The sequence below is a fragment of the Simochromis diagramma genome, unplaced genomic scaffold, assembly GCF_900408965.1.
Source record: "Simochromis diagramma unplaced genomic scaffold, fSimDia1.1 OVJJ01000798.1, whole genome shotgun sequence".
NCBI classification, from domain to species: Eukaryota; Metazoa; Chordata; class Actinopteri; order Cichliformes; family Cichlidae; genus Simochromis; species Simochromis diagramma.
This window is the reverse complement of record NW_024386736.1, coordinates 24,296-51,494: the sequence shown is the minus strand read 5'-3', so window position 1 is coordinate 51,494 and position 27,199 is coordinate 24,296. Positions and strand designations below refer to the sequence as shown.

The window sequence follows — 27,199 nt, the reverse complement described above, 5'->3', positions numbered from 1 at the left end:
TCCTCCAAACACGACGAGTTGAGTTTATACCAAAAAGTTCTACTTTGGTTTCATCTGACCACATGACATTCTCCCAATCCTCTGCTGTATCATCCATGTGCTCTCTGGCAAACTTCAGACGGGCCTGGACATGCACTGGCTTCAGCAGCGGAACACGTCTGGCACTGCGGGATTTGATTCCCTGCCGTTGTAGTGTGTTACTGATGGTGACCTTTGTTACTTTGGTCCCAGCTCTCTGCAGGTCATTCACCAGGTCCCCCCGTGTGGTTCTGGGATCTTTGCTCACCGTTCTCATGATCATTTTGACCCCACGGGATGAGATCTTGCGTGGAGCCCCAGATCGAGGGAGATTATCAGTGGTCTTTTATGTCTTCCATTTTCTGATGATTGCTCCCACAGTTGATTTTTTCACACCAAGCTGCTTGCCTATTGTAGATTCACTCTTCCCAGTCTGGTGCAGGTCCACAATACTTTTCCTGGTGTCCTTCGAAAGCTCATTGGTCTTGGCCATGGCGGAGTTTGGAGTCTGACTGTTTGAGGCTGTGGACAGGTGTCTTTTATACAGATGATGAGTTCAAACAGGTGCCATTCATACAGGTAACGAGTGGGGGACAGAAAAGCTTCGTACAGAAGACGTTACAGGTCTGTGAGAGCCAGAGATTTTCCTTGTTTGAGGTGACCAAATACTTATTTTCCACCCTAATTTACGAATAAATTCTTTACAAATCCTACCATGTGAATTCATGGATTTTTTTTTCACATTCTGTCTCTCACAGTTGAAGTGTACCACTGGTGCAAATTACTGACCTCTGTCATCATTTTAAGTGGGGGAACTTGCACAATCGGTGGCTGACTAAATACTTTTTTGCCCCACTGTATGTGCCAGGGTGTGCTTTATCTGATGCTGCCATAGCTTCTTCATCACTGGGTACAAAAGCTTCCTCTGCGCCACTCGCTCTGCGGTCATATCTTCATAGAATGACAAGCGGCAGTTCTCCCACATTATGCCTTTCTTCTGCTTAGCGCTTATGAGAACTTTTTGTCATGCAGTGTAACACAGAAATCTCACTAGCATGGTTCAAGGTGATTGACCAAGTCCCGGGCGTGGTCTTGTACCTCTGTGGCATCTTTCCAGCTCATATTCCTCCCCTCGTAGACCCAGGCCATCAGCAAGTATCTTCATCACATAATCATTTGTGTTGCCACCTTCAGACCCTCTTCCAGACCGATAAGCCAAATATTCTTTCTGCGGTTTCTGTTTTCCTGGTCGTCTACTCGGGCCCATAGTTGTTCAAGCTTTTTTGATATTTTTGCCATTATCTTCTGTTATGCTCCTCATTTTGTTTTCCACATCTGAATTGCGGCCCTCAGCTTCAGTCATCCGTATTTGGATTCCACTTATAGCGTTTTTAAATTTTACCATGTCTGACTTGATGTGAGATTTATCGGCTGCAACACCGGTTAGGATAGCTCCAAGCTTAGTCATTTCGGCAAACAAGCCGCTTATATCCATCTTTGGTCCTTCTTCTTGGCTAGCAGGGCTAACATTAGTACTGCTAGCATTATTTCCCCCCACCGCCATTGTGGAGATTCGAGTTTGCACGCTCTTCTTCGTTTCTGTGGCCATGTCTCTCAATAAATTCAAGGACGCTGATCTAGCCACCACAGTCTGGAAATGCATTATTTGGGAACGTCTAACTTTTTAAAAACTAATGTAAGGTTGACGGGGGTCAGAGACTCTCTATGGCGGAGCCAGTCCCAAACGCTCCATCACGCAACTCCCATCCTGATCAATTTTATAAATATACATGTCATGGCCTGGGTCTAGGGACCCAGGGCTCAGGCATTTTCAGTGTATGTTTATGTTTATGTTTTCCGTGTGTTGTATTGGTTTGCTCTCCGTCTCTCCATGTGTCTCTGTGTGAGCTTCCGGAGGTGTGGGTTCGCTGAGGAGACTGCGAACCCGGAAGTGGTCTACTCGAGAGACAGCCGCACCTGCCGCTCGTCGTCTGCCAGCTGCAGCAGATTACGCTCGTCTAGGAACGGCATTTAGGACTGCAGCTGAGCTGAGGCCGACGCTGGATCCTTGAGTCAGAACTCGTCAGTACTGCCGTGAGCTTTTACGTAACCTCCGAGGAAACAGATCCCCTGCTAACCCTCTGCCTTTTGTGTTACCAGGAATCGGGAGCGGAGTATGCCTCTAAAGTCACGGTGTGGGAATTGGAGTTTTTTGGAGTCGCCACCTTTCACTTCTCACGGACATCTGCACTGTGTGGGATTCAGGGAGAATCACCACGGGACCACAGTGCTGGGATTTTGTATATAGTTGTGTGTTTTTCACCTCCTGTAAATAAATCCACTGTCCTTCACTTAGAGTCTCGCGTTTGGGCCCTGCTTTCACTGTCACTCCACGGTCTGCCATCGCAGCCCGTGACAGAAGGATCCAGCCACTATGGACCCAGCGGACTCACCGCGGAAGCGCAGCTCCCGTTTTGACGGGACCCGACTAGTGCTTGGAGGGCCTCCGTGCTGCCGTTCCTCGCTGGCAGCCTACCCTTCGGCCCACTCGTCTGCTTCCTCTCCGCGGACGCCTCGGTCTCGCAGAGAACGCCCTAGCCGGTCCCGGGAGGATTACTATGAGCCTGACAGCAATCAGCTTACGCCCGCTCAGGCATTCTATAAGATGCTAGGGATTATTCTCGTGCCACCCGACACACCCAGCGCTCCCACATCACTGCAGGAGCAGCCACATCAAAATCCGCCCTCGTCACATTCCGCCAGCTTCATGAACACTACAGCTCGTGTTTCTCCGGTTTGGGAAAATAGAGGTTTTCGTTTTAAGAGCGATTATTCTCCCATAGGTTCAGAAGACTGTGCGCCTGACGTTCTTTCAAATCCAGGAATCAAGACTGTTTCGTCTAGAACTCTTTATTCTGGGGCTATGTTTGTTCAGTCAGCTGATCAGCAGCCACCTTCAGTTCGGTTAGCTGATCAGCAGCCACCTTCAGTTCGGTTAGCCGATCAGCAGCCACCTTCAGCTCAGTTTACAGCGCCACGTATGGACCCAGCGGTCTCTGAGGAGAGGCTCAGGGGGGAGGTTATGGACAAGGTTTACCGCACGTGTGAGTTGTGGTGGGAGAAGCCCGCGGAGGGGTTGCGTCGCGCCGTGGAGAGGCGGCTGCAGGGGATGCTGTTTGAATTCCCCTGGTTGGTGGACTCCCTTAATTCAGTAGTCCTGGACTTCCTGCTTTCCACCCTCCACCTCCACTCTCCTCCTCAGGCTGCTCACCGGCCCGGACAGCTGGTGGATTCACAGCCTGAGACGCCGGCCCCGACGTCTACATGGAAACGACATTCGCGCCGCCGGCGTTCCTCACCGCAGCCGCCCTCCCGGACATCTCAAGAACCGGCTGTGGTGAGTAATAAGGACACTTTTTCATTTCTCACCCCATCTGCTTTTTTGTTTTCAGTGGATGGTGACACCGCTGACGCTGCTGCAAGCCGGCCTACAGTACGACTAGCGTCGCCTCATTCAGCAGTCTCCACGCCGCTGGCGGCTTCACCATCTGCTGATGTAGCGCCGTCATCATCTCATCCGCATGTAGTCACCCCTCAGCCATCTTCTTCACCGGCTCTACCTTCACCTTCCCCGCCTGCGTACACCGCATCACCATCTTCGCCTCCGGATCATCCATCTGTGACTGGAGCGCAGCCGGAGGTGCCCGCACGGCCAGCTGTGGAGCTCAGCGAGCCGGAGGAGCTCGCTCTGCCCGAGCCGGCGCTCAGCGAGCGGGAGCCGGAGCTCAGCGAGCCGGAGGAGCTCGCTCTGCCCGAGCCGGAGCTCATCGAGCGGGAGCCGGAGCTCATCGAGCGGGAGCCGGAGCTCAGCGAGCGGGAGGAGCTCGCTCTGCCCGAGCCGGAGCCCAGCGAGCGGGAGGAGCTCAGCATGCCCGAGCAGGAGCTCAGCGAGCCAGAGGAGCTCAGCGAGCCGGAGGAGCTCAGCGAGCCGGAGGAGCTCAGTGAACCACCAGCAGAGGAGCTCGGCGAGCGGAAGGAACAACCGGCGCTGCCAGCCGAGGAGGAGCTCTCGCTGCCAGCCGAGGAGGGGCTCTCGCTGCCAGCCGAGGAGGGGCTCTCGCTGCCAGCCAAGGAGGGGCTCTCGCTGCCAGCCGAGGAGGAGCTCTCGCTGCCAGCCGAGGAGGGACCCGCTCAGCCGGAGCCGGAGGTCAGTGAACCGGAGGGACCTCCACGTCTAGCGCGGCCTCCACGCCATTGTCCAGTGCGTCCACTCAGCGACCGGCGCGTCATAGACCTGCCACGCCTCGCTTGCTGCCGTTGAGCAGCGCGTGCCACGGACCCGTAGGCACCAGAACCTTCCGCCGTACCGTGGCAGGCCACCAGACCGTTCGCCGCCACCTGACCCGTGGCAGTCCGCCGGGACGCCCGCCTCCAGCCCGGCAGGCACAGCTCGGGGTGCGGAGTGGCCGCCCCCGGGCTGCTTGCGTTTCCATCAAGGGGTAGAGGTAGGCCACCTGAACTTTTTTGGGCGCCACTGTCTAACCCGCAGGCGGGTCCCGCTTGTTTGGCCATCCTGCAGGTCGGCCGCCGGAACTGTGTTTGCTGCCGCTGGACCGGGGGATTGGACTGTTGAACTGTGTTTTTCTGTTGTTGCTTTGTAGTGGCTGTTTAGCGGAGTGGTTTTGGGGCCCTCCGTCCTGGACCTCCCGCCGCCCGCCCTGGGTTGGTTGTGCTGTTGTTTTTGGTTTGTGTTTTTGGGTCGTCGGGAGCCGACCCTTAGAGGGGGGGTACTGTCATGGCCTGGGTCTAGGGACCCAGGGCTCAGGCATTTTCAGTGTATGTTTATGTTTATGTTTTCCGTGTGTTGTATTGGTTTGCTCTCCGTCTCTCCATGTGTCTCTGTGTGAGCTTCCGGAGGTGTGGGTTCGCTGAGGAGACTGCGAACCCGGAAGTAGTCTACTCGAGAGACAGCCGCACCTGCCGCTCGTCGTCTGCCAGCTGCAGCAGATTACGCTCGTCTAGGAACGGCATTTAGGACTGCAGCTGAGCTGAGGCCGACGCTGGATCCTTGAGTCAGAACTCGTCAGTACTGCCGTGAGCTTTTACATAACCTCCGAGGAAACAGATCCCCTGCTAACCCTCTGCCTTTTGTGTTACCAGGAATCGGGAGCGGAGTATGCCTCTAAAGTCACGGTGTGGGAATTGGAGTTTTTTGGAGTCGCCACCTTTCACTTCTCACGGACATCTGCACTGTGTGGGATTCAGGGAGAATCACCACGGGACCACAGTGCTGGGATTTTGTATATAGTTGTGTGTTTTTCACCTCCTGTAAATACATCCACTGTCCTTCACTTAGAGTCTCGCGTTTGGGCCCTGCTTTCACTGTCACTCCACGGTCTGCCATCGCAGCCCGTGACAATACATGTATTTTTCCAGAAACGCCAGGATCTCAGGTTGAAGCTCACAAAACTATTTCAAAACCACCAAAGAGCCAAAATAGTAAATGAGAGCAGGTAAACAGATTCCACTCCTCAAAGCACTTTATAGATACAAAGAAACCACTGCTCTGCATAATGCTTTATTTTAAGATAAAATAACTTTTTTAAAGATAAAGAGGCCCTGTACACATCACGACCAAAATTCACTGAACCAGCAGCAAAAGAAGATCAAAACTACATCGTCATTAATTCCCTCTTACTTTTGCTGTTTTCCTTCCACCATGATAAAATGTTTTGTGCAATATTTGCTTATTACCCACCCGTCTAAATAGGGTGGGTAATAATTGAATATTATTACACAGTAAAAAAAACAACTACACTTAAAATAATTACACCATAAAGATGCTTTTTTTGGTTATTTAAAAGAGTTAGTAGTTTATATTATTGTAACCTGTAATTTATTGCAGTTTACTTTTGTTTATTTGTTTACAAAAGGTTTGAGGTGTGAAATAAACTGCAATTGAGTTTGAAAACAAAATATGGATGTGTGTGGTTGGAGGATGTGTTGGTGCGCCAAGATTTTTGTGGGCCCATATTCAGTGCTCCAAATAGGGTCGTTTGACTCAATCATTTCAGTCCTGCGTTCAATGGAATCAGTCTTCAATAAAACATAGCAGCGAATAAGTAAAGAAAAAAAGAGGAAAAGTTGAATAAATATTACAAAATATATATATATTAAAAAAACTGCCAAAACAGAAGTGCTGAAACAAGGAAGCAGATATGACCGGAGGAGCACAATGTTGGAACTCCTGCATTCATATCTCAGCCAAGAAATGATTGGTTCCCAGCGTAACAAGTTTAGGTCCAGTTAGGTCCATAAATATTTAGACACAGACAACTTTCTTCTGTTTTTGGTTCTGTACATTACCACAATAAAAAATAATTAAGTTAAACAACTGAAATGCAGTTGAAGTGCAGCTTTAATTCAGTGGGTTGAACAAAAAGATTGTGTAAAAGTGAGGAACTAAAGCATTTTGAATACAATCCCTTCATTTCAAGTAATTGGACAAACTAAATAACTAAGAATATAATTATTATTTTTAATACTTCATTGAAAACCCTTTGCAGCCGTGAACTCATGAACATCACTAGATGCTGGGTTTCCTCCTTTTTAATGCTCTGCCAGGCCTTTACTGCAGCAGGTTTTAGTTGCTGTTTTTCTGTGGGCCGTTCTGTCTGAAGTTTAGTCTTCATTAAGTGAAATGCTCAGTCGGGTTAAGATCAGGTGACTGACTTGGCCATTCAATAATATTCCACTTCTTTGCTTTAATAAACTCCTGGGTTGCTTTGGCTGTATGTTTTGTTTATGTCAATCAAATTAACTGCATTTAGCTGGATTTGTGCACACAGTGTGTTAAAAAAGTGTTAAAGTGGGATTCAGCAGGTGGGGGAAAGCTAAAATCAATTGTAGTGGCTCAGAGTAGGGAAAAGAATCATAACTCACAATGATTTCTACTGAGAGCTTCAGTAGATTTTCTTAGTTTACTGGCTGTGATCAGCTGACCTGCTGCTTTTTGTGGATCTACACAACTGAATTCAACCAGATGTCAGCATATGTTTCAGGATTTGTCCGGGCTGATTTCCATCCTCTGCACTAACAGTAGACTTTTTATACTGTCTTTATATTAGACACTCTAAAGTTGTAACTCAGTGAATGAAACGTAGTATCATCAGCTTAAGTTCAAATTCATTTATGATATAATTTATGTAATTTAACTCTGACCAGCTAATGTGCAGCAGTCACACACCGTTCTTTACCTTAAACCCATCACACTACAGCAAACTAACCTGTTTATCCTGGATAAATCTGCAGAATATTTCCATGCAGTCTGTGAATAACACAGTTAGTCTATCTCAGTTTGTTTTGCAGCAGGTTTCCAAATATTAAAAAACATAATGTCACATGTACAGACATAATATCTGATTTAAAAATATGAGGGGGAAAAAACGGTGAAATTGATTAACCTGGTTTCAATGAGGCTGTGATCTGTACATGGTGTAGAACCACATGGAAACAAGCTGGGGCTCGATTAACCCTCACCAAACTATCTGCATTTTGGTGTCAATTGATTTAAGACTTATATCACTTTTGGACTCAGGAAGCAACTCAAGATGTCCTGGTATTCTGAGAATTTAAAAACATACTGTCAACTTGCAGGTCCTGACCTCAGCTTACTCACCTGTCAGACGGACCCCAAGTATCTCCTGACAGATCCCAGGCTTGAATTTTGGTCACATTCAGTAGCCCCCTCCTGGCTTGTATAGGACAGCAGTTGGAAGCCAGGTTATCGGGGTGCTGACAAAATTTCTCTTTGTATGAGGAACCTATGATGTTATCAGATAAGTACTTCTCTAAGGCAGTCTTTACCCCCTCCTTTTTGTGCCAGAAGGGAGTACGAAACTGTATCTGGGAAATCCTTCAAGCTGTTCAGCCAATTTCTGAAGCCCACAGAGTCATCAACATTGAGGGCAAAGTCCCCTGACCAATCATTGCCTCCTATCACTTCAGTGTGGTGTTGATGGAGACCAGCGCGGTACATAGTGGTGGAATCCTGGTTTTGTAGGACCTTCATGCAAGATTGTCGGAGACTGGATGATTTCTCCTTCCCCAAGCTGAGAGAAAATCCATGTGATATACAGGAGTGAACCTGGAAGAGAGAAAGGGGAAACAATGTATATTCAATAGCTACACACTAAATGGCAGTTTGGTGTTTTCATAGTGTTTTATTGCTGCTTTTCCTAAAATAATGGTTTGAAAAAGTCCACCATCACCTTGTTTCCATGTGGTGCTACACCATTTACTGCTAGTAGAAGATTTTTGGTAATATAGTAGATATTTAACTACAGACACATTCCTTTTACAATTCTTCAGTCAGAAAGCTGAAGACATCGATGTTTTGATCTGATCCAGTTTATCTTGTTAAATAGTGCAAGAAGATGTTTTTTCCTTCGTCATACTCAGCATGTTATATGACAGAATGCAGTATATTTTGTCTTGAAAGATGATCTAACTGCAAGTCTAGTTGATCTACTTATACTTTATTTAGAATAAGAACTTTTTAAAATAAGGTTACTGAAGACAAATAACATTTATATGTAGAACTAAAATATATTATTATTACACTTGTATTGTTTTTAGTGTGCACTGAAAACAATATACAGTACCTCATCTGAGTTGAGCCTGTTCAGTGTGGACAAACAGGTTCGTGTGGCTGCGATTCTCCTTAGTTGGCCCCCAAGGAAAACCTGCAATTAAGTACGATATTGTTATTTTAAAAATGTGTGTGTGTGTGTGTGTGTGTGTGTGTGTGTGTGTGTGTGTGTGTGTGTGTGTGTGTGTGTGTGTGTGTGTGTGTGTGTGTGTGTGTGTGTGTGTTTTAACCTTGTGGATGTAGTGCGTGCCATAGGTATGTATCAGTTTATCATACTGATAGCTGGTGGAGGAATTGTAGTGACTTGGCAGATTGTCCACATCCCTCTTGAACTCCGGGCTAAGAAGTGGTCTGTTTGCTAAACGCAAACTAGACACAAAGAGACTAATTAGACAATTATTTTAACAGAAACAAACTGACAGAAACTTGTTTTCAGAGCCTATAATATTTGCAGGTGATGCCATGTACACTGAAGGTGTACCGATCCTCTGCAGCCCTTTTTGTAGCAAATATATAGGCTTGGGAACGTGTTCCTCCCATAGTCAACTCATCATTGAGAACTATATCCAAATTTAGGCCATCCTGATAGAACAGTTGACAAGCTGTTTGACGTTCAACCATAGTCTACATTACATACAGTTACAACATAATAATCACTTCTTTTTTTTCCTAGGTTCCTTTGTTCAGATGCTGTATCTCATTTGTCACAGAGTCTCCATCACATTATTAAAAGAAAAGTATATTTTTCATTTAACAACAGATACGTTTTAGCATTGGGTGAAATTAAATATAATGAGATATGAAATCTTCAAGATTTCATGTTTTATTTAGTGCCATGCTGAAGATTTAAAAAAAATAAATAAATCAACAAGCAGTGTTTTATTATTTTATTTGACCCAAACATTAATTGTATGTCAGTAATAGGTGTAATGTGTTTCATACCGTCATCATTGAGCTGTGGATACAATGCAAAGAAAGGATCTCTGTTAAATTTCACTACTGATTTCTTCAAACAGTTAAAATTATTCACAAATCAAGGGAGGATGTTAATGGGACATTTATCTTTTACACTTTAGTAAAAATAATAAAGACCATTTAGAATCTAAAAGAATATTATTTCACGTATTTGTTTATCCATGCCAAATATGACATTTAACCAGCACCTAGACACCAGCTTTTATGGTGAGACACAAGTCTGTGTCCTTGGGGATATTACATAAAAGACATGCTGGCTTTAGTTCTTTTAGTAATTATAACAAGGTATAATACTATACCTAATAGAGTTGTGTACACTGCTGTCAACATCAGTGTTGCACTGGCTGAATGCACGCCAGTCAACTATAGAGACTGGCACCTGAAATAAAGGGCAGAACACCATGACTGACATGTGGATGCTATGCGTAAGCCATGTTTAACTCACTGCACAGAATTATTTATTTATTTATTTTACTTTCTGCAGCCTGTTGCCTTGAAGGGGGTTGGTACAGAGAGTACAGTCGCCATCTGGAGTCATGTAGGTCCTCACATTAACCACATAGGCTGATGGTCGCCTCAGGGTGACCAAGTCGAATCCCTCCCCCACCAGGTTGTAACCTGGTACAAAGGGAGCAGACTCACACTGGCTCTGGGATTCAGTCTGACAGAAAGGGGGGGGGGGGGGGGGGGGGTTGACAGAACATGGAGGAGGATCAGGCAGAGAGGAGGTTGGGTTGAAAAGAAGAGCATAGCTTCAGCCAAAGACTGAAAGGTGGGAGAGAGAAGGAATTTCAGTTAGGTCCATTTTTTTTAGATAGTGACACATATTTTGTAACTTTAGCTGTGTACCAAAAAAGTGCATAGCTTTGAAATATGCTGAATATATGAGTTTTATTTTGAGGGAATAACTTTCCCATTATTTAATAAATAAGTCCCAAGAGGATCAAAAGTGCTGCTATTCTGTTTAGAAGCTGTGGCTTTGAACCAATGATGTGGTTAAAGGACCCTCCACTTATCCCTATTTAAGGAACTCCAAACAAAACAAGTCCATTGAAGACACAGCAGGATCATTAATTGAGAACATGTTAAATTTTTCTTGTGAAAGGGAAATTCTATTCTATTCTATTCTATTCTATTCTATTCTATTCTATTCTCAACATTTAGTGAAGTGAAGAACAACCTACAGGAGGTAGTCTTGATGCATGCACAATCATCCAGGTAAGTAAATTCCAAAAGGTTGATTCTGTTCATCTGGACGTAGCATTTTGAGTGAGAGAAATGTTTTGTCACTCATCCAAGTGACTTTTTCAGTCTTAGCTGACTGCAGGTTTCCCCAACCTAGATAGGAGTTACACTATATTGCCAAAAGTCACTCAGTCATCCAAATCACTGAATTCAGGTGTTCTAATAACTTTTATGGCCACAGGTGTATAAAATCAAGCACCTAGGGATGCTGCTTGTACAAACATTTGTGAAAGAATAGTTTTCTCTCAGGAGCTCAGTGAATTCCATTGTGGTACCATAATAGGATGCCACCTGTGCAAGTCCAGTCAGGAAATTTCCTCACTACTAAATATTCCAAAGCCAACTGTTAGTAGTAGTGTAACAAAGTGGTATCGATTGTGGTGGACGACAGCAACTCAGCCACTAAGTGGTAGGTGTAGAACAGCATGACATCAAAGAGCAGGGTCAGTGGATGTTGAAACACATAGTGCACAGAGGTCGCAGACTTTCTGCAGAGTCTACAGATCTCCAAACTTCATGTAGCCTTCAAATAACCTCAAGAACAGTGCATAGAGGGCTTTATGGAATGGGTTTCTATGGCTGAGCAGCTGCATCTAAGTCTTACATCACCAAGCACTATGCAAAGCCTCAGAAGCTGTGGTGTAAAGCACACCACTACTGAACTCTAGAGAAGTGGAGGGACAGCAGCACATTCACCACTGTGTTGCATCACCTCATCTTTCAATAACACTCTTTGTTTTTGGTTTTGAAATCCAAAATTTTTTTTGTTTGTTTAGTTGGTTTTGTCATATTTTCTGAAAGGGTTTCTGCTGCCAGATAGTTTGGCATCTCCTCAGTCATTTTTTGCATTGCTTTGGGTGATAAGTCTGGACTCCTGGCAGGTCCATTTGAAACCCTGAGTCTTTCACTAAGAGTCATGCTGTTGTAATCAGTTCAGACTGTTCTCAGCTAAAGCTACAGATAACAAAATTTTATCTGTTGTGAGCCTAACATTGCGTGCCAGAACAAAAACACTTGGCCCAAAGACATGGAGCCAGGTCAGGCCAAGTTGGCATATGATTGGCTGAGAGGTAAGTTTGCAGTTGTCACGATCCTGGGTCTTATGACCCAGTGTTTTGAGTTTTAGTTCATTTTGATGTTTTAGTTTATGTAAGCCCTTCAGGTTCCTAAGTTCATTTGTTATCATGCTTAAGTGTTTCTAGTTCTTATTATTTTCCCCCTCGTGTTTCCAACTATGGTAAATCTCCCCTGCTCTTCATGTGTTTCATGTCTGTGTCTTACATTGTGAAGTTCGGGTTGTCATGTCTACGTCTCATTATGTTTCCTGTTTTATTGTGAAGAGGTCTGGTGTTTCTGTGTTCATCGTGTTCAGTTTTACTCTTCCCCTGTGGCGTTGTTATGTTCATGTTGATCTACTGTGCCTTTCTGTTCCATGTTTCAGATCCCTATGTTCTGTCTCCCCCAGTCTGTTAAGTTCACATGTCTTGAGTTCCGTCAGTGTGTTTCCTGTTTTACTTTCACAGTCTGTTCTATGTTAATGTTTCTAGTTTTGCTTCCCTTGCCTCGTCTTGCTTAATTACTCTCAGCTGTGCTCTCCTCCTGTGGCTCATTCCCCCTCGTTATCGCTCAGTGTATTTAAGCCCCATGTTTCTCTTTGTCAGTGTTGCGTCCTCCCTCATAGCTGTGTGATTTTTTTTTTTTTTTTTTTTTTTTTTTTTTTTTTTTTTTTTTTTCCTTTCTCCCCCTGTGGCTCCTTGTGCTTTAGTTTTCCCAGTTTAGTTTACTTTGTATTGTTTTTCGTGTCCCACTTCACGCCAGCAATAAAGCTGTGTTTTTGAGTTTACCTTTTGACTCTGTGAGTTTGCGTTTGGGTCCTACTTTTGCCTGCACACAGCCGTACTGTGACAGCAGTGCTGGCCGACAGATCAAATGTAGAAGACTCGGCTGAGTGTGGAGCAAAGGATTTGCCTGTGGTGTGATCCACTGGTGCTTTGAGTCCAACAACCCACCAACAAACCTGAAACGCACTCAAATTCCAGGTTCAACTCGTTAGCAGTTCTACTGGAAGGCAAAATACCTTTATTTTGTTAATATCCTTCCACTTGCCCCAGAACCACTCAGAATGAGATTATGTGTGCTAATAAATAAATAACTTATAAATATAATTAGTACTTACATTCTCATGAACTGGCAAGCCGTTATAAAAAATGCATCCAAATGCAAAGTGAAATTCTGTTTGTGAACTGCAGCAGTGACAAAATTTAAAGTCTGTCACAGGTGTTAAAGTCCACCAGCTGCCTTCGAATTAACTCTTGCATCTGTAGCCCAGATGAAAAAAAATCATATTTACACCAATGATAGAGAAGAGAGTGTATTTATTCTCTTTATTTTAACTGTCCACATCAACAAAGCATCATATTTCCTATGACCATTAAATGCACCTCTCAGTTCACCCCACGTGAGGGCACCTAGCTCAGCAACCAATCAGAGCCTACCCAGGCCGCATTGACCCTGTCAGCCAGGAAGTGAGGTGAGGTGCATGGAGCTCCCGGGTTTTTTCTCATCTCAGCAAGAGGAGTGGAGGCATCTGCTACTCAAACCGAGAAATCCCCGGACAAAAGAGAGGAAAAACTCAGAATTGAGAGGAAGGGAAGCCAACAGACTTACCTGCTGGAAGTCCGGAGTCGAGTGGCTGGATGAACAGTGTTGGGTAAGTTACTTTAAAAAAGTAATTAATGACTATTACTAATTACTTAATCAATATTGTATTTAAAATACTTATCTAATTACTGTGTCTGAAAAGTAACTCAATTACTCAATAAGTAATTTAACTAAATACTTATTAAAATCCCCATAAACCTTGAGTGGACAAACAATAGAAATTAAACTCTTTAAATAATAAATAATTAAAAAAAAAAATACGAGTCAACATGAAATAGTTTAGCCTTTTTGCTTCCTGAATCATCTTTATTACATTCTATAAAAAAAAAAAACCATTCTTTAATAATTACATTTTTTAGTAAGGAATGTAACTTTCTTTAGCTAAGAAACACAATTCCAGAATAACAAATATATTTTTCTGCAACATATCTGAATAACAAAAAAGCTTAACTTAAGAAATGTTATACATGACATATTTCACGCAGTAAACATTAAAATGTTTACATTTTCAAAGCAATGAGTAACATATTCATACATAATGTATGTAATCATGTCATGTGATTCAACAAAGTGAAGTTAACTCTGAACTTTGGTTAACAAATAGAATTCCTCTGAAACTTCCTCAAACCAATGAGCACCATATTTCCTGCATGCACTCATGTTTTCCAAAACATTTTTTGTACTACTTAGCTGTGTTGTTTTTGAAAAAGTTGTTGTATCTCATTAATGTAAGTCTCTCAAAGCGTTCACTTAACAGTCTGTTCCTTCTGGGTGTAAGCACAAGATTGCCGAGGCTAAAAAGCCTTAGTTACTTAGTAACGTGTTACACCCAACACTGTGGATGAAGGAGAGAAGCAACGTCGGTAAGACAAGTGTCATTCCAAAGGAAAAAAACTTGTAGAGACTTACTGTTGTGATCACGCTAATGCTAGCTCGGTGTCTCACAGGCTAACCACTCACCTTTCATCCGGAGAGCTGCTGCAATTCCAACGCCAGTGTGTGTTGGGCTTTTGTGAAACAGAGCAACGGTGAGCAACATGTTTCTTAGCCGCTCTAAAGCTAATTTTTGTCAGTTCACTGTGAGTTTAAAGTAACCTAGAGGGTAATTTTTAGTGCATTTCTCTCTGACGAATAGGCCTATAGTGTGGAGAAATTAAGCACACTGCTTTAATGCCTCTGAACTGAACTCACATGTATATTTTTTTGCTTATTTGCACATAGTTCTGAAATTGTTATGGTGTATTGTATTTTGAATGTCAATGGTTACTTACCATAAGTATTGTTTAATTAATGTTTACATGAATAGAGAAATATTTGAGCAACTTAGATGTTTAGTTCTCATATTTGATATACTTGAAAATTGAATGTTGTACAAGAGAACTGTGAGATTTGATAAGATTTAAGATGTTGATGCAATGAATATGAGGTTGATGCAATATTTTGATTTTACATTTTAACCTTAAACAGTGCATCTGAAACAGGCTGATTAGAATGTACATTTTATGACCTGGATTATAGGTCAGGTTTTTTTGGAGAGGACAGAAAAGTCCAAGGACCAGGACGATATTCCGGTTGTGATAGATTTGAGGACAATCTACCCCAAAGAAGATACACACCCACACACTCATACATTCCAGTTACACTCACAAGGACCTTTGAAGTTGGCTATCGCCAGCTTAACTCTAAATTCTTAAAGGGCCTCAACGAGTACTTTTATTTTGTTTGAGTGTGCACACTATTTATTTTATTTTATACTTTATCTGTACAAATTGGACAAATATCTGTTATACCTCGTAACAATACAAGAGTGGCTACTCAAAAGTTAACATTGTGTCCAGGTCATTATTGCTGCTCAATACTTTGGCTCCATATGAATTTGGTGTCTTCTGATTCTGGCCAGGGTCTTATTACGAGCCCAAGTAATTATTGTGCTGTAATTTACCCTTATACCTTAAAGTTGGTTACACATCACTCAGGATATCCACATTCATTGAATTTTATTTTAAATTTTGTAATAATTTTTGCTGTCTCAAAGTTGCTCTTAGTTCTTCTTAGATATTAAAATGTTTTAAAAAATTTAATAACAGGCCGATGAACACTGAACATCTTGTTTTTAAAAAAAAAACTTAAAAAAAAAAACTATGTATGTGTCTGTGCCACACTTGCTCTTTCATTTGCACTTGTTAATTGGTCTTTCATTTAAGAATAGGACACATGATCTGACGAAAACGATCGTCATGATTTTGTCTTTTCAAAATCGCCACCATTTATTATAATAATGATTATAATAAAAATAATAAGAAATAAACTTGAAATGTGAAAAAAAAACATATTAATGAACTAAAATAAGAACTAGACTTTTGAAAAATGTAACTAACTGAAACAATTTTGTGAACTGAGAAAGCTGAAAAAATAAAATAAACGCAGGAAATATTCTTAGTTTTAGTATATGTTAGTTTGATAAAGATTTTATCACAACTTGCCTAATGAGGCTGTCATAAATCCGTTCATTGAGACTTTGGATACAAGACTGCAAGTCAACTGCTTTCAAGATGTAATGTCTGTACTGATTTTTCAAAATCTTACCTGTCACACAAACTCTTCCAGGTCATCCAATAATAAAACACATATCAAACAAAAAAAACTAAACTGAAACAAGAAAATCCACTTTGGAAACTACCTGAAACTAAACCGAATTAAAAGCAGAAAGTCAGAATGAAATAAATAAAAAATCTAATTAGTAAATACAAAACTTTAATAAGTTGGGTTTTAACATTTCCATTTAGGGAATACTGTATTGTACCAACTTATTGTCATGCGTGAACCATTGTGTGATCAGCTGATAATCAGTCAGCAGTCACTTGTCAAACTCTTTCTATCCTATCTGAAAGTACTAAGTTTATATTTCAGTGATATGAATAAAAAAGTAACTGGAAATCTCTCAGCTATCATCACATGTGATGTAACAGTTGATAGCTGCTGAACTGAGATGGTCGTGACTTTTTCAGTGTAAGAACAATGCCTACACACTGAGGATCGCCTTCTTTGATTTCTTAAGTGTATTTAACACAATTCATCTTCTGCTTGTGAGAGAAAAGCTACAGGAAATGTGTAGGAACTAAACCCTCCACCTACATCCAGAGGCCACCCTCATAAGAAAAAAATGCAGATTTAAGACATTTTAAGTAGACTAATGTTTCAGACCTGAAATCTATGCAAACAGACCAATTCACCCTCTAAAAACAGACCTTTTTGGGGGGTCTCTGTGTAATGGTTTTCAATGGCCTGATTAGTTAGAAAAAATAATTTGGACCTCACTTCATGCATACATTCATATGCTTCATTCATCATGCATACTTAAATATGTAAAGGGAATGTTACGGCTGGGTAGCCGATGAGTTGTGGCGTGGACCCAAAAGCAGATGCACTGGAGGCAGAATTGAATCTAACACAAGGCAAGTCTTCATTTTGGCCAACAATACACATGAAAATAAACAACAACAAAAACAGAACGAGAACTAACAAAACCTAGACTGGAAGAAAATATAACATGAAACCCAAAAATCCTGATAACACTAACCTTTGAGACACAGTGAGATGGGAAATGACTTGACAATGAACAAAGGGAGACAGAGGACTTAAATACACAGAAGGGTAACACTGGGAAGTGGAAACACATGTGGAACACGGTTGACACAAATGAACATAACACCACAGGGGAAGCAAAAGTAAACACACTGAACCTGGAACACAAGACTGTCAAAATAAAACAGGAAACACGTAGATTAAGACACAAAGACTTGACATGGTGACACGGAAGAAGAAACAGGAGACAAACAAATACAGAGGACTCGATGGACAAGAGAGAACACACAAGAACCCACATGACAAACAGTGGAGGCATGGAATGAAACACAGGGAGGGAAACGTGTAACAGGCAGGGGAGACAAGACACCTCAGCAAGACAACAAGGAAACAGAATAATCACTAAACATAGCAGCAAATAGTAAGATTAACTCACTACTAAATAACAGAAAACTAAAATATTAGACGGCAAAGAAATCACAAAAACAACATAAACTCAAAAGCTGGGTCAAATGACCTAGAACAGCGGTCCCCAGCCTTTTTTGCGCCACAGACCGGTTTATGCCCGACAATATTTTCACGGACCGGCCTTTAAGGTGTCGCGGATAAATACAACAAAATAAAACTAGTACAGGTACCGAAAAAAAGAAGATTTATTCATAACACACGTGAAAAGACCCAGGAAAACGGAGTTAACGATAAAAATGATAACAAAATAACGCTGAAAACCGATAAAACCCCTGAAAACCATACATTTCACGCCTGAGCCTCAACTCTCGCGGCCCGGTACCAAACGACTCACGGACCGGTACCGGCCCGAGGCCCGGGGGTTGGGGACCGCTGACCTAGAATCATGACAGGGAACAATTAAAATTTGTCATTTTCAGCTTGTGAAAGAGGTCAGACCTGTTTACAAACAGAGCTGATTCTGAGAATGGGAAACAAACAAAGGCAACTGGGAGGAATCTAAGGACAACTTGTGTATGAAAACTGACAGGAGATGGGGTGAAATAAGGGAAAACAAACAGGGCAGAGATAGCAATGGTACAAACATCTGCCCTTGGAGAACACAGACTTTAGATTGAATTTTTACAAACTGCAGAACCAACAGTACATGTTTGTGGGTACATAAACACACACACACACACACACACACACATTTGAAGAGTCAACCCACAGGTAACATTTAAATCTTTCCAGAGTTTGAGTAGAGAATACTATGAGACCTAACATGACAGACAAAATATAAAAAAACAAACATTATATTGTACTGAAGGAGACTTTAAACTAGTAATTGAGACACATCAACAGCAAAGTTTTCTTACCGTGGTCACTATTCAAGTGGTCATTTTCTCATAGCTTTCCATAAAGTCAGGATTCATATTTAATCTAGAGCATCCTCTTTATAGCACGAGGCTGTGACCACTGAAAACCTTTCATCTGTCCTTTACCATCCATTTCATTTTGTACAATCCACTCTTCCAAGTTTGTGTGGTTTATCCATCTGACCAGGTGAATCTTCGTGCACAATCTTTTTAATTTATCACCACACCGTGTTTATGTGCTAAAACAGAAATTATTTCCTTCCTGATTATTAAAGCCAATTCTGAAATACAATTTCACTAATAGGGTACAGCAACTGTGGCAGTTTGTCTTGAAAGAACAAGTGTAATCTCCACATTTTGACTTTTTTCCTTAAATTTTGACTTTATTCTCAAAATGATACCTTTTTTTTCTTAAATTGTACCATCAGCAGAATTCATGGTTGGATTAATAAAATCTCTGTGTGGTGCAGAAGTTTGTGCTTCATTTTCAGGGAATGAAATACTAGTGTCATATTAGTCTAATCTTTAGCACTAAATAGCTTTTATGTGTGCCTGTTGCACTGACACCGTTTATGAAGACAGCTTGTGAATCAAGATAACTAGAATGAGCTTAAAAATACACAGCATGAATCAAATTAGTGTTTTGTTGGAACTGATTTCTTTTACTCTATTTGTGCATTGTGCAGGGTGTGCAGCAGAATACACACTCGTGTGCAGACTGGAGTCAGGGTGCCCTGGAAAAGTACTGGAGGCTGTAAATTCTGGTGTGTGTGTGTAGGGAGGAGTTTTCTCTCCATCTCTCCACAGGGAGATGCCCACTGCAGGAGATGTATGATGAGCGAGAGCCAGACCAAATCCCAAATAAGGGAAAAGCCAAGTATAAACCGCAGCTACTCCCCAACTTTTTAACCAATCATATTAATATTCTGTTTGTGTGACTCATGATAAAAGTGTTTACTGCTTGGGTGCAGTGACCTTTGTCTGTTTGGCTCACTAAACAGAGGAAGAGACACAGCAGCCATCTTAATTTTCAACCTTTACCCGCCTAATAAATTTCGAAAACTTATACTTTGACTTTACTCATCTTCTCTCAAAATAAAAGGACCCCACAGTTTTCTCTGTGGTTACTTACATATATTCTTTTATAACGTGATCTACAGGAGTTTTTCTCTGCTGGCCTTTAGAAAGAACACAGCAGTCGATAGTACCAATACCAATGCAGGTATTGGTATTGGATCAATAATAGCAACGTACGATCAGTAGCCCACCAAATTATGTTACAGTTTTTTCTGAATGCTTAAACCCTAACTGTGATTCTTATAGCACAATTTCTAAAACTATTAATAAACTCAGTGAGTAGCAAAACCACTCACTGAGTTTGCAAAACTAAAAGCACAAACACTGCTTTGCACTCAGTTTGCCATTTTGTAACACACACTTTGCAAAACTGTAGCTACAATCCACTGCACAGCACTCTTTTTGCAGAACTGTAAACACAACTCACTGCTTTACACTCAAATGATCAACACACTCCTAGCAAAACTATACTCATTTATGGCCATTATTTACACTATTTTGCCAACTGTCTGGCACACTGCCACATGTGAAAACTGTTTTAGATAATTAGTTCACTTTACAATCAGCCTAAGCACTATAAATAAGCTGCAGGTAAGCTGTCTGTGTGGAATACAATGGAGGGAGCAGGAAGAGTGAGAATTAGAGGAAGCGGACGTGGAGGTGAAGAGAAGTAGGATGAAGAGGACGACAAGGAGGTGAAGTTAGAGGAAGAAGACAAGGAAGAGCAAGAGGAGGGGAAAGAGGAAGGGTAAGAAGAATTTCTGATGACATCAGAGCTACAATAGTGGACCATGTAATCAACCGTGGAATGACCCTGAGGGAAGCTGGCCAACGGGTCCAGCCTAACTTGAGCCGCTACACTGTAGCAAGCATCATAAGGACGTTTTGAAATGAGAATCGGTTAGTACAGTCACTTTGCACTAAGATTTGTAGCACTGCCATATGCTAATGAGGAACACAACAATACCATAGATCAGGGGTAGGCAACTCCAGGCCTCGAGTGCCGGTGTCCTGCAGGTTTTAGATGTGTCCTTGATCAAACACAGCTGATTCAAATGGCTAAATTACCTCCTCAAGATGTCTTGAAGTTCTCCAGTTGTCTGGTAATAAACTAATCATTTGATTCAGGTGTGTTGACCCAGGGTGAGATCTAAAACCTGCAGGACACTTGCACTCGAGGCCTGGCGTTGCCTACCCCTGCCATAGATGTAAAAATACTGAAATTGTTTCTTTACAGAATTGTTAGATGACCAGATGCTGGGGACAGAGGAAGAATGTTCACTGCAGACCAAGAAACCCATATAGTCAATATGGTGACTGCAAATAATTCCAGAAGGCCATGTGAAATTCAGCAGCGCATAATTGAGGATGACACCACCTTCCAAAACATACAAAATGTGAGCATTTCTGTATTAGGTCGTGTACTTGCCCGCAAGAGAATCTGAATGAAACAAATCTACAGAGTACCTTTTGAAAGAAACAGTGAATGTGTAAAACAGCTGCGATATGACTATGTGCAGGTAAGCTATAGTATCATTGGTACTGAATCTGGAAGTGCATACTGTAGTGCTGTGCATGTGCCTGCTGTGCTGAATTTGTTTTGTCTTGTCTAGAGAGTGATGGAGCTAGAGGCAGATGCCATGGGTCATGAGCAGTTTTTTGTGGATGAGGCTGGTTTTCACCTCACTAAAACAAGGAGACGTGGCAGGAACATTATTGGACACCGTGCCATAATGAATGTCCCAGGACAACGTGGTGGTAACATAACTATGTGTGCAGCTACAAGTCAAAATGGTGTTGTTCACCATCATGCAACCCTGGGCCCATATAACACTGCATACATTATTACATTCCTGGACGCCTTACATGACATGCTCACTAATGTTCAGAGACCAGAGCAGACCAGATACGTCATCTGTCATGGTCCTGGGTCGGTGACCCAGCGCTTTTAGTTTGTTATCATTTTCTAGATGATGATTGTTTAAGTTCTGTGTTATTTTCGATCTGCCTCTGAGTCTGCGTTTGTATCTGTCTGTCTATGGTGTCTCCCCATCTGTTTGTGAATCTCTCTGTTTAGTTCAATGTCTTGTCTGGTTCCATGTGTCTGAGTTTCCTGTTTTATTGTGAAGGTCCGTGTCGTATGTGAGTGTGATCAGTTTACGTTTCCCCTGTCCCGTCAGCCCAGATTCCTCCCAGCTGTGTTGCCCTCCTGTCTCTCATCCCCTGATTACTGGTGTGTGTATTTAAGCCCTGAGTGTTCTCCTGCCTGTTGCCGGTTCGTCCGTGTTCCTCCGTGTCAGTCTGTGTAACTCTGTGTCAGTCTGTTACCCTGTGTTCCACGGTGTCCTGTTCCTCGTCTGCGTCTCTCTGCTATTCATCATCCGTTGTCATATGCTCCCAGGTCTGTTATTTTTAGTTCTCCCAGTTTAGGTGTCTTTAGTTGTTTGTTATGCCCCACTGTTTGTTTGCCACTACACCTCTGTAAATAAAACCACCGGTATCTCATCCACTGCCTGCATCTTGGGTCCTCCTTCTAAATCCACACGGCTCGCCTCAGCAGCCGTGACAGTACGAACCGGCCACTATGGACCCAGCAGCATTCAACCCGCCCAAGGAGCTCCGGGAGGACATTGTTTACTCCGTGGACAAATTAATCAATGCGTGGCTGGAGCACGAGGGGAGAGAATTTCGCCAAGCCGTGGCTAATCGGCTACAGCGCTTGGTTTCTGGTCTCCCCTGGCTGCTCAGCTCACTTCACCCGCTCGCACAGAATTTCATTCTGAATGGACTCCGTCTTCACCCCCCGGCTGCTACCACCCACCCTGCAACTCATGCTTCACTGCCCGGTCCGACAGAGGATGTTCTGCCCGGCCCGTCAACCCAGCCTTCGAGGGGGAAACGGCGCTCACGCTGCCGACGCTCCAAGCCACAGTCGGACCTGGGGATTTCCGAGCTGCCAGCTGTGGTGAGTGGACAGGACAGTATTATTGGTCTGAACTGTGGGACCGTTTACTCAGGGGTGATGTTCTGTACGGCACAGGACAAAAACTGTTTATCGCCAGAAGCTCAGTTAGCCGCCCGGCCAGTAGCTCAGTTAGCCGCCCGGCCAGAAGCTCAGTTAGCCGCCCGGCCAGAAGCCCAGTCGCCACCTCCGCCACATTCAGCCTCACAATCCATAGCTCAATTACAGTCACAGCCAGACTTATTACAAACCCTGTTACAATCCATGGCCCAGTCAGTAGCCCGGTTAGCAGAAGAATCATTAGCTTTATCCTCAGTTCAGCAGTCACCAGCCCTGCATCCTGTGTCAGTTGCTCCACTACCTGTTCAGCCATCACCTTCACCTACTCCTCCTGTACAGCAAGCCATGTCAGTCCAACCCATAACGGACAGTTCAACAACTCCGTACTCTAAGCAGAGAGACAAACCCAAGAACAATGTCAACATTCCTCAAAGGCTGGCCAGTTCTGAGACTGAGATGCACTCCAGGGCCTCCCCAGAGGCTGGGTTTCAGCCCCCATTAGACTCTGGACCCCTGGAGTTTAAGAAGCCAGCTGAGGACTGCACAGAGCTGTCGCTGCCTGAGCAGGGTCAATGCTCTGCGCAGCTGCAGGCCGCTATGTGTTTGCCAGAGGCCCGTGTGCCTGCTGGTCCTGTTCTGTCCCTGCCAGAGGCCCGTGTGCCTGCTGGTCCTGTTCTGTCCCTGCCAGAGGCCCGTGTGCCTGCTGGTTCTGTTGCGTTCCTGCCAGAGGTCTCCGCACCTGCTGGTTCTGTTCTGTGTGTGCCAGGGGCTCCAGTGCCCACTGGTTCTGAGACAGTTTTTGCTGGGGGGGCCCGAGGAGCCCGTCCAGCCACCAGCTGCTCCACCAGCAGCCTCATCCACGCTTGCAGCAGCAGTTTCATCCATGCCGCCCCCTGCTGCAGCGCCTCCGTCTGCATCCTCCACGCCGTTGCCTGGCCCGGCCTCTGCTGCATCCTCCACGCCGTCGCCTGGTCCGGATTCAGCATCCTCAGCGTCGCCTGGTCCAGCACATGCTTCGGCTTCATCCGCTTCACCTGGTCCAGCCACTGCTACATCCTCGCCTGGTCCAGCCTCCGTGTCTTCATCCTCGCCTGGTCCAGCCTCCGTGTCTTCATCCTCGCCTGGTCCAGCTCCCGCATCACCTGCAGTGGCCTCCTCTTCAGCTTCTGCTGCTTCGCCTGGTCCGGCTTCAGCGTCCTCATCAGCTGCTTCGCCTGGTCCGGCTTCAGCGTCCTCATCAGCTGCTTCGCCTGGTCCGGCTTCAGCGTCCTCATCAGCTGCTTTGCCTGGTCCAGCGTCCTCATCAGCTGCTTTGCCTGGTCCAGCATCCTCATCAGCATCGCCTGGTCCAGCATCCTCATCAGCAGCTTCGCCTGGTCCAGCCTCCTCATCAGCTGCTTCGCCTGGTCCGGCTCCAGCCTCCTCATCAGCTGCTGCCTCGCCTGGTCCGGCTCCAGCCTCTGCTTCTGCTGCTGCCTCGCCTGGTCCAGCCTCTGCTTCTGCTGCTGCCTCGCCTGGTCCAGCCTCTGCTTCTGCTGCTGCCTCGCCTGGTCCAGCCTCTGCTTCTGCTGCTGCCTCGCCTGGTCCAGCCTCTGCTTCTGCTGCTGCCTCGCCTGGTCCAGCCTCTGCTTCAGCTTCAGCCTCGCCTGGTCCAGCCTCTGCTTCAGCTTCAGCCTCGCCTGGTCCAGCCTCCGCATCCTCATCATCCTCGCCTGGGCCAGCCTCCGCATCCTCATCCTCATCAGCGTCGTCTGGTCCGGCTTCAGCATCAGCATCGCCTGGTCCGGCTTCTGCTTCAGCGTCCTCATCAGCTTCGTCTGGTCCAGCCTCAGCTTCCGCCTCGTCTGGTCCAGCCTCAGCTTCCGCCTCGTCTGGTCCAGCCTCCGCTTCGCCTGGGGCTGCAGGGGCCACGCAGCCTTCAGGTCCCCTACTACCACCTCCACATCGTCGGTCATCTGCCAGGCCGCTTGTTGGGCATCTCCGCCACCGTGGACGCCCTCCTGAACGCCGCCACTGCCTTCCGCGTGGCCGGCCCCCGGACTTGTTTCCACGCCGCTGTTGCCGTCCGCACGGTCGGCCCCCGGACTTGTTTCCACGCCGCTGTTGCCGTCCGCACGGTCGGCCCCCGGACTTGTTTCCACGCCGCTGTTGCCGTCCGCACGGTCGGCCCCCGGACTTGTTTCCACGCCACTGCCTACTCCGTGGCCGGTATCCGGACCTGCCCCGCTGCTGTTCGCATGGTCGGCCTCCTGAACTTGACAATCTGGGCCTTTTTGGACTTTGTCCCTCCGTCCAGGGCCCCCTCCGCCCGCCCTGGTCGGGTCGTTTTCTGTTTTGTTTTGGTCGGGTTTTTTGTTTCTGCTGGGCTGTCTGGTGCCAGCCCTTGAGGGGGGGGTACTGTCATGGTCCTGGGTCGGTGACCCAGCGCTTTTAGTTTGTTATCATTTTCTAGATGATGATTGTTTAAGTTCTGTGTTATTTTCGATCTGCCTCTGAGTCTGCGTTTGTATCTGTCTGTCTATGGTGTCTCCCCATCTGTTTGTGAATCTCTCTGTTTAGTTCAATGTCTTGTCTGGTTCCATGTGTCTGAGTTTCCTGTTTTATTGTGAAGGTCCGTGTCGTATGTGAGTGTGATCAGTTTACGTTTCCCCTGTCCCGTCAGCCCAGATTCCTCCCAGCTGTGTTGCCCTCCTGTCTCTCATCCCCTGATTACTGGTGTGTGTATTTAAGCCCTGAGTGTTCTCCTGCCTGTTGCCGGTTCGTCCGTGTTCCTCCGTGTCAGTCTGCGTAACTCTGTGTCAGTCTGTAACTCCGTGTCAGTCTGTTACCCTGTGTTCCACGGTGTCCTGTTCCTCGTCTGCGTCTCTCTGCTATTCATCATCCGTTGTCATATGCTCCCAGGTCTGTTATTTTTAGTTCTCCCAGTTTAGGTGTCTTTAGTTGTTTGTTATGCCCCACTGTTTGTTTGCCACTACACCTCTGTAAATAAAACCACCGGTATCTCATCCACTGCCTGCATCTTGGGTCCTCCTTCTAAATCCACACGGCTCGCCTCGGCAGCCGTGACATCATCATATGGGACAATGTTAGTTTCCATAGGGCTGCTTTGGTCCGCAACTGGTTTACAGATCACCCACTCTTCACTGTACTCACCTCCCCCCATACTCTCCATTCTTGAATCCAATTGAAGAGTTCTTCTCTGCCTGGCGCTGGAAGGTCTATGACCGTCATCCCCATCAACGCATAGCCCTTTTACAGGCAATGGAGGAGGCATGTGGGGATATTGACCAGGCATCATGTCAGGCCTGGATACACCATTCCAGAAGATATTTTCCCCGGTGTCTTGGACTAGAGGACATTTCATGTGATGTAGACAAAATTTTGTGGCCGGACCCAGAGAGACGACACGATGTAGACTGATTTCTTTTTTTTCCCTCAGTGAAATTACTATTTTGTTTTGACTTGGAAATAAACACTTGTGTTTGTTTTGATGTGTGTGAATAAACACCAGTACTTGAAGTTTGGATCCGTCTATGTTTACGGACCTATGACAAAAGTATGACCTCAATCTGACATAGCCTACCTTGTGCACAGAGAAAGCAAAAGCCAGATGAGTTTTTTATTCATACCATCAGTGTGTAGTTGGTGCATTGTGTGCTTATTAATGTGATTGCTTGTGTTAACTGTTTGATACCAAAATACCATTTTTACGAAGGTTTAGAGAGTTAAGCAAGGTTTATTAGCTTTTGCAAGAAAACTACAATGTTGTGCTGATTTGGTGAAGGGTTTTCTTATTTGTGTGTAGAGTTTTGCAAAAATAGCCAATGGCTACAAAAAATGTGCTTAAGCCATCAGAAAAAACTGTAATGTACCAAGATGCATGTTATTATAGCATTAAAACTAAAATATGTCATTAGTATAGTAAAATTCTCTGATCGTTTTCCCTGTTTCACTCCTTTGTTTTTCATACACCAACAGGTGCCCTTGGACTTCAATTACTCCTGGTTGCACTCATGTGTTTTGCATTACCTGAATCAGCTTTGTGTGTAAATATGCCTGAAATATTTCTTGTTTTCAGCAGTGAAAACAAATATATTACTTATAAAACAGCTCACTTTTGCATATTTGTATTTTTTATTTGGTGTACACCAAGTTATCTTATTCGCTGTAAAACATGTTCCATCACTACCTAGGTATACAATTTCAATTAATATCCTTTAATCTTTTTTTAAGGAGACAAGCTGTAAAAATATTTGTAAAAATATATATACTTTGTGAGGAACAACTGCTTAACTGTTCATTCATCATCTCCAACAGGATGTTTTCAGTGGCTGGTGTTAGTGTTGTAGCTGAAGCTGTACACGCTGCCTATAGAGGTAAACACAGAGAATCATTAAGCATGCATTCATTTGTTATTAGAGTCTTTTGTAATATTATCCATATACTCTCACTGATCACTTTGTTAGGTATGCCTGTTCAAAATCAAGCACTACTGTCAAAACCACACAAAACCAGCGAATGTGCAAACACAACTTAGCAACAATTACACACTACAGAAATAAATACAAAACACTGTGAGATAGCAGGAACATAATATTTATCTATTCATTCATTTATACTTGTATTCACCTTTTAACAAAA

The 27,199-nt window shown here is 44.3% G+C and overlaps 3 protein-coding genes and 1 long non-coding RNA gene across 4 annotated transcripts; 3 read left to right on the top strand and 1 right to left on the bottom strand.

Annotated features, from left to right (window-relative positions):
• Positions 1-8,651: 8,651 nt before the first annotated feature.
• LOC120740396 (perforin-1-like) lies at positions 8,652-12,322 on the bottom strand. The gene is made up of 5 exons (XM_040042799.1): positions 12,267-12,322; positions 10,119-10,395; positions 9,943-10,022; positions 8,899-9,052; positions 8,652-8,762 (listed from the first exon to the last, which is right to left on the bottom strand). Exons 1-5 carry the CDS (start codon positions 12,320-12,322, stop codon positions 8,652-8,654), a joined length of 678 nt encoding a protein of 225 aa, XP_039898733.1.
• A 1,563-nt stretch (positions 12,323-13,885) lies between these two features.
• Positions 13,886-17,308, top strand: LOC120740569. The gene is made up of 2 exons (XR_005697406.1): positions 13,886-14,577; positions 15,068-17,308. It is a non-coding gene; the product is annotated as an uncharacterized LOC120740569 (long non-coding RNA).
• A 4,441-nt stretch (positions 17,309-21,749) lies between these two features.
• On the top strand, positions 21,750-23,110 carry LOC120740336 (the record flags this gene model as incomplete). The annotated part of the gene is made up of 1 exon (XM_040042669.1): positions 21,750-23,110. A coding segment is annotated over exon 1 (990 nt), but the record flags the coding sequence as incomplete, so codon positions are not given.
• Positions 23,111-23,112: 2 nt separating this feature from the next.
• Positions 23,113-25,805, top strand: LOC120740264 (skin secretory protein xP2-like). Its single transcript, XM_040042543.1, has 3 exons — positions 23,113-24,033; positions 24,521-24,798; positions 25,749-25,805. Exons 1-3 carry the CDS (start codon positions 23,442-23,444, stop codon positions 25,803-25,805), a joined length of 927 nt encoding a protein of 308 aa, XP_039898477.1. The 5' UTR covers positions 23,113-23,441.
• The last annotated feature ends 1,394 nt before the right edge of the window (positions 25,806-27,199 follow it).

Coding starts and splice junctions, on each gene's coding strand:
- LOC120740396 (XM_040042799.1), bottom strand. CDS start 12,322: ATGGAACAGAAAGGCACAGTAGATCAACATGAACATAACAACGCCACA. Junction 10,023..10,118: donor AAGGCAACAGGCTGCAGAAA/GTAAAATAAATA, acceptor CCTTTATTTCAG/GTGCCAGTCTCTATAGTTGA. Junction 8,763..8,898: donor GCACGCACTACATCCACAAG/GTTAAAACACAC, acceptor ACTTAATTGCAG/GTTTTCCTTGGGGGCCAACT.
- LOC120740264 (XM_040042543.1), top strand. CDS start 23,442: ATGCCGCCCCCTGCTGCAGCGCCTCCGTCTGCATCCTCCACGCCGTTG. Junction 24,034..24,520: donor AGCCTCTGCTTCTGCTGCTG/CCTCGCCTGGTC, acceptor GTCATCTGCCAG/GCCGCTTGTTGGGCATCTCC. Junction 24,799..25,748: donor GCCCCGCTGCTGTTCGCATG/GTCGGCCTCCTG, acceptor ATCCAATTGAAG/AGTTCTTCTCTGCCTGGCGC.